The sequence below is a fragment of the Euleptes europaea genome, chromosome 16 (genome assembly GCF_029931775.1).
Source record: "Euleptes europaea isolate rEulEur1 chromosome 16, rEulEur1.hap1, whole genome shotgun sequence".
Lineage (NCBI taxonomy): Eukaryota > Metazoa > Chordata > Lepidosauria > Squamata > Sphaerodactylidae > Euleptes > Euleptes europaea.
Window position 1 is genome coordinate 46,291,620 of NC_079327.1, and position 6,777 is coordinate 46,298,396.

General features: G+C 42.0%; 1 protein-coding gene across 1 annotated transcript in view; it reads right to left on the reverse strand.

Annotated features, from left to right (window-relative positions):
• Window positions 1–6,541, reverse strand: part of RS1 (retinoschisin 1) — a 30,536-nt gene extending 23,995 nt beyond the window's left edge. Inside the window, exon 1 of the mRNA XM_056862018.1 lies at window positions 6,446–6,541. Coding sequence (XP_056717996.1) covers window positions 6,446–6,497 — 52 coding nt within the window. The 5' untranslated portion in view covers window positions 6,498–6,541. The remainder of the gene's footprint in view (window positions 1–6,445) is intronic.
• Between the last annotated feature and the right edge of the window lie 236 nt (window positions 6,542–6,777).

A 6,777-nucleotide genomic window follows, 5' to 3' on the forward strand; every position in this document is an offset into this window, starting at 1 on the left:
ATCTCCCACTGGTAGTGAAGAGGGACCTGGCAACCCTAAGGGGGACTGATCGCTGTCATCTGGAGATCAGTTGAAATTCCAAGGCCCCATGTGGAGGTTGGCAACCCTAAGCTTCCCACAGCAGCTCCTACCCTCCTGATGTGGGGGTGGGTGCTTCTGGCTCTCAGCTTGCAGTAGCGTTGCCTCCTCCCAACCACTTCATGAAAAGCTGCCCTGTTGTCTGGGTAGGGTTGCCAGCTCTGGATTGGGAAATTCCTGGAGGTTTGGGGGTGAAGCTTGGGGAGGGTGGAGTCTGAGGAGGGGAGGAAGCTCAGTGGGGATATGATTCCATAGTGTCTATGCTCCAAAGCTGCCATTTCCTCCAGAGAAAAAGATCTCTGTAGTCTGGAGATGAGTTGTAGTTCTGGAAGACCTCCAGGTCCCTCCTGTCAAGAGTCATGCCAAGAGTCATGCTTATTTCTGTTCAAGTGTATCTATTGGTTTTGCTGTTCATGTGTCTCAAACGTCATGCCAAGAGTCATGCTTATTTCTGTTCAAGTGTATCTATTGTTTTGCTGTTCATGTGTGTCTGGTGGTTTTGTTTCTCTGAACTGTTCAAACTGTCCCCACTCCTTTCCTTCCCCTCCCTGCTCTGACCTTGAGTCTCTAGCAGGCAGCTTCAGTATCATGGCTTGCTCACTCCCTGCTTCCTACCAGGCACCGTTATCTCCTAATTCCCAGGTCGCTTGGTTTTGCACCTGGGATGACTCTGTGCTTAAAGTTATGCTTTGTAGTTTGATTTGTCATTAGCAGCTTTGAACCTGTGGATTGCTTATGCTGTATCTGCGGCGCCTGAATAAACGTTTACCTGCTTTAGACCTGCCTGTCTGAGCGAGTGACTTTTTGGGATTGCCGAGGTTGGCTGGAGAACCTCACACCTCCTGGAGGATGGCAACTCGAGGAAGTTGTTTTTGTGCATGCGTACCAGTGACAGTATCTGAATGGTCTACTGAATACTGTGATGCCAACTTGCTCACTAGCATGTGACAGGCAGGGGGGATGGCAGACTATGGAGAATATCCAGAGAATATCCCTGCTTCCACAGTGGCTGGCTCACATGTGCCCATAGCAAGTGAATAGAGAGTTACTTGTGGGAGGGCAGCATCTCAGGAGAAGAAGTAAAAAACAAAATACTTACAGGAAATTCTAACGATAGAGTTCCTGGCAAATCCTGGAGCTACCCATTTCACTTCTAGGTAGCTCTAGAAATCACCAGGAACTAAGGTCAGAACCTCCTGTAAATAAAGTAGGCCTTATGCTTCTTTTGAATTTTCTACCCTAGGATGGTCACAGCCTCCCCCCTTTGGTCCCAGTTTCTGCCTGCTGATCAGGTAAGCTTCGGTGAGCAAGGGCCACGATTACCTGGAGGTCTCCTGCCCCGTGGTGCAGAGTGGTAAGCTGCAGTACTGCAGTCCAAGCTCTGCTCACAACCTGAGTTTGATCCCGAAGTTGGTTTCAGGTAGCCGGCTCAAGGTTGACTCAGCCTTCCATCCTTCCGAGGTCAGTAGAATGAGTACCCAGCTTGCTGGGGGTAAAGTGCAGACGGCTGGGGAAGGCACTGGCAAACCACCCTGTAAACAAAGTCTGCCTAGTAAACGTCGGGATGTGACGTCACCCCATTGGTCAGGAATGACCCGGTGCTTGCACAGGGGACCTTTACCTTTTTACCTTTACCTCCTGCCATAAGTGATCAAATGGGAACCCTGATTACCATGGAGAGCAGAACAAGGCCTGTGCTAGGAGGGAGAATGTGCAGCCAGTGAGACTCTCTGAATGGCAGAGGTACCAAGGGTGGCTTACGTTTGGCCATTCTCCCCATTAGATCTGGCAACCCCAGCCCGGATCTGGCAACCCTACCCCCCAATCCCCCACCAGTGGCCAGGGGGACCTGGCAACCCTATACAAAACACTGAGTTTATAGGGAGGTTCCCCAACACAACTAGCTATCCAAAACCAATCAGAAGAATCACCGTCCCTCTGCCAACATATATTACACTAATGAAATCAATTCTACCTTTGAATAAGGCATAGAAATACAAATGACATCATGATCAAAAGTACAGAACATGTTGATTTTTAGAAAAATACCAGTTTTGACTGCTTGATCAAAAAACTCTCACACTTGTAAAAAATTAGGTACCCACAGCCATGTCAAATCATACAAAGTGAAGTTATTCTTTATCCTAATGATACTGTTTATACAGTCATTTTGGCTCTGAACATATCTATCTATCTGCATAAACAATAGAGAATTAGTGTTTTTTAATCTTAACCAATTGAGGGAAAAACTGGGCAACTGCCAATGTAATATTAAAATCCACCCCTGCTAAAAGAAACCTCAGATTATCCAGTTCACACTGAGGGTCCCAGATAATAGGTTTTATTCATCTATCTCTTGCCTCATTGAGTAGGTCACAGCTGAATAGAGAATGTTGAAAGGTTTCTGTTTGACCAGAGCCGCATTGACACAGAATACAGCACCTTATTTAAATGACCCGATAGCTCCCCTGATGGAATGGCATTCAATCTAGCCAACATAAATAATCGTCTGTAGGGTGGGACTATCAGGAAGTCAAAGAACGTTGGAGGAGATTGTGGCAGCATTAAACCTAGGTATAAAGGTGAATATACTCGGACTTCCAGCTGAGGATCCGGTCCACCAGACATGACTTGTTTCGCGGGATCCCCGCTACTTTCGAGGAAGTCCCCCCAGGACTGGGGGAGCGGGCTAAAGAGGAGCAATCCGCTCCATAAAGCCCCTAGGTGTGTTAAGTGCCGTCAAGTCGCTTCCGACTCATGGCGACCCTATGAATCAAAGTCCTTCAAAATGTCCTATCTTTGACAGCCTTGCTCAGATCTTGCAAATTGAGGGCTGTGGCTTCCTTTATTGAGTCAATCCATCTCTTGTTGGGTCTTCCTCTTTTCCTGCTGCCCTCCACTTTCCCTAGCATGACTGTCTTTTCCAGTGACTCTTGTCTTCTCATAATGTGGCCAAAATACAATAGCCTCAGTTTAGTCATTTTAGCTTCTAGGGTCAGTTCAGGCTTGATTTGATCTATAACCCACTGATTTGTTTTTTGGGCAGTCCACGGTATCCGTACCACTCTCCTCCAACACCACATTTCAAAGGAATCTACTTTCTTCCTATCAGCTTTCTTCAATGTCCAACTTTCACACCCATACATAGTAATAGGGAATACGATGGCATGAATTAACTTAATCTTGGTGCCCAGTGACACATCCTTACAGATGAGATTATCATAATTTTATTGTCTTTAGACCTTGAATGCACTGAAGTGCAGAGGTAAATGACACTGTGATCTATTTTTGGCTTTTACAACGACTGGCACATATTTTTCTATCTTATTTATAACCAACAAAATAAAATGGGAAAAGATCTTGTCTCTAAATTGCTTTGGGTATCCCTCCACATCTTTAGCCTACACTGTTACTAACAGTGCAATCCTAAGAACATTTTCTTGTGAGTAAGCCCCATTCAGCAGAATTCAGTAAAATTCTAAGTACACCTGTTTAGGATTGCACTGTAAAACACACACTTCTGTACATTGTGTGAAAAGCATCAGGCATTATTTAAAGTCACATTGTAGTGGGGATTATTATTCGGACTCATCTTTTCCTTCTTTGCCTTCTCAGCATTTTCAAAATATGGGCTATTTAAATTCTTTCAAATCATTGTTGGTAAAAAGAATTCTTACAGTGTTCAGAGAAAATGTCTCTATGCACCCACACCATGTACCTGTGCCTATTTATTAATGGTTTGAGTTGAATGCATTTATGTATTTATAAGTTTTTATGTATTTATAAGTTTATAAATTTATGTATTTATAAGTTTTGATTTCTTGTGTTTTATCTCCTTGACTGGTGGTTTTTAAATAGTCTCTGCTCAGCTTTGTTTTTATGCTTCTAGCATCTGATTTTAGTTGAAGGGTGTCACTTTACCTTGAAAATATATCATTGAAAGAGTGAGACATCTTTAAAATATATAAATAAAACATTCCACTGTCTTTCACTTTCATTGCTATTCTAGAGCCAAGACCAGAATTACCTTTAGGCAAAGCCTGAAACCCACAAAGGCACTAGTTACAACATTTTTTAGATTCAAGTACAGTTGACCCTAGATAGCTCCCTTCTTTCCCATTGATTTATATTTGGAATGGGTTAGGCAGGGTAGATCCAAACAGCCTGCCTGAACTTGGGGGCTAACAACAGGAAATTTAAGTGAAGCATTCTGAATTGGCTTTTCACTTGCTCAGACAATAAAACAGGGTTTCCCTAACCATAGTAAATTTGATTACACTCCCTTACTTGGACATTATACTGCAGTATACTACACTTGCATATTAATCTAGCCCTGGCTGTCTTTATGAAGGCAAGAAAATAGTGTGCTCAGGTATTATTAGAAATAAAACTTCATTTACGGTATGTGCCTATCTTATAATTTCATGTATGGTACTATAAATCAACATAAATAAAAAATCAAACAGAGGAAGAAAGCAGGTGATGGAATCCTCTCTAAGCTCCACGACAAATTGAAAAGAACTCCCTAAGCAGGTTACTACAAAGAACAAGATCATTTTCCCCAGCTTAGGTGGATGACCTGACAGTACCTCTCACGATGGCAAGTTAAAGTGATTATCTATACATGAAGAGACTAATGGGAATTCTTCTAAAGAAGGTTGAATCACTGCAATAAAGGGCTAACATGCTAGGGAAAATGTCCAGGACATGATACCCTAACCATGAATAATGGAATAATTGCAGTGGAAAACACGATTGGCATTATAAGCATAGAATGTATTCCTCAAAACTGCCCAGATGTGAGTAGCCAGGTGCAGCACCCCTGAAGTCCAGCAGCAATGCTGAGACACAGCATCAGATGAAATCCATACCCAGATGCTTTAAGCAACCATGACATTTATTCACAGAGGAAAGATTTCCAAAAAAGAGGAACAAAGCACAGAATGTTATAAAAATACTAGATATTGAAAGAACATAAAGTACATCCAGCACAATGAAAGAGAAAGATAGGATATGAGAGGTTTTGCCCAATAGGCAAGTCACCTGAAACCTGAATGAAATAATCCTTCTAGTTTTGGCTCAAGCATGCCATGCAAATCAGAGATTGGTCATGTAACTGTACAAAGAAAATTTTTAAAGTGTGGGGGGAAGGGAGGTGGCACAGAGCAAGTAAAGTCAGTATTCCTGTGCCAACTTATGTACCTCTGGGACAGGAGCCAAGATCTATAAAACTGAGAAGTCAACATTATTATTTCAGCACAAAAGAGTGAGTTAAGGTCAGAAGGGTCCCAGATCCATTTCTTTTAGCTTCTGCAGATATTAAAGTTTAATCATTACTTACCAAATGTATTTTTTAATTCTTTCATCCTCTATAGTGTATGTGACTGGCTTTAATGAAGCCTTTCGTTTGTGATTTTCCTACACATCCTGGAGAAGTCCGAAAAATCTTTTAGAAAAAAATGCACTTTTGGTCAGGCATCATACCTTGTCTTTGGTTACTGATCAGCTGGAATTGTTTGTAAACTGCAGGTCATCTTAACAATAAATTATTGTTATTTTCTTAAACCTTGGTCAGAACCCAAACAATTATTCCCCTAGATCTGTGAGTCCAAATGATCTTTACACTGCTATCCTAAAAAAGGTCTATTTAGAATCTTACTCAAGTCTATCCAGTGGGACTTCCTCCCAAGAATTCTTAGGATTGGACTCTCAGACATCAGCAGTCCTAAGATACCTGGAAAATTACTTCTGAAACGAAGAGGAATTTCAAGAGTAACTTGTGATATGGCACTTAGAGTCATCTGTCAGAAGTGAGTTAATACACGCCCTTTGTGTGAGTTCAAGCTACATCTTTGGGTCCTGATCACTGCCACCCTTCCTTCTCTGACAAAGCATCTTTTGAATGCAATTCATGGAACACGCTGGTTACCCTAGAGCACTGGTTCCCAACCAGGGGTCCGTGGACCCCCAGGGGTCCGCGAGAACTAAATTAAGGCCCGCGAAACAAAGTTATAAACCCATAATAAATTAATATTTTCAATTAAAAGTTCTCTATTATAAAAATATATATTCAAATATTATTCTAAGTTTAATGTTTAACTAACAGTTATGATTAAAGTTTATTTTCAAATTCTCGGAATTTTTATTTTGAAGCTTGGGGTCCCTGCACCGAACAAAAAAGTCCTAGTGGTCCCTGGTCAAAAAAAGGTTGGGGACCACTGCCCTAGAGACAGGAACAATGCTGTTAAAGACGCACCAATTGCAAATACCTATGTCCAGCTGGGAACAGATATCATCGGTTTTACAGGAAGGTCACAAGTAACAGGGATGACAATGCAAAATTCCCACAAGCACAAGTGGCGCTTACCTTTAGACCCGAAAAGAAGACACAGAACCACACTTCCTATCTTGACGTCCATCACCTTTATTTTCTTTCCCCTTTCAGTACTAACTAGGCTTGCTGTGTGCTGAACCTTTCTGAAAAGGGCTGAGATTAACTTAAGCACGGACTCCTTAAGCACCTTACTCTCTTTAGCTCTTAGGGGGTTTACTCCACAACACTAAGACAACTGCTAATTTGCTATATTCATCCCACTTCAGTTTCGAAGGAAAGACCAAGGGTAAATCGTATTTTAAAATGATCTGACCCAAATATCTAACTGCGTATATGCAAAAAGCCTGGGGTTTAACCCTTTTTAA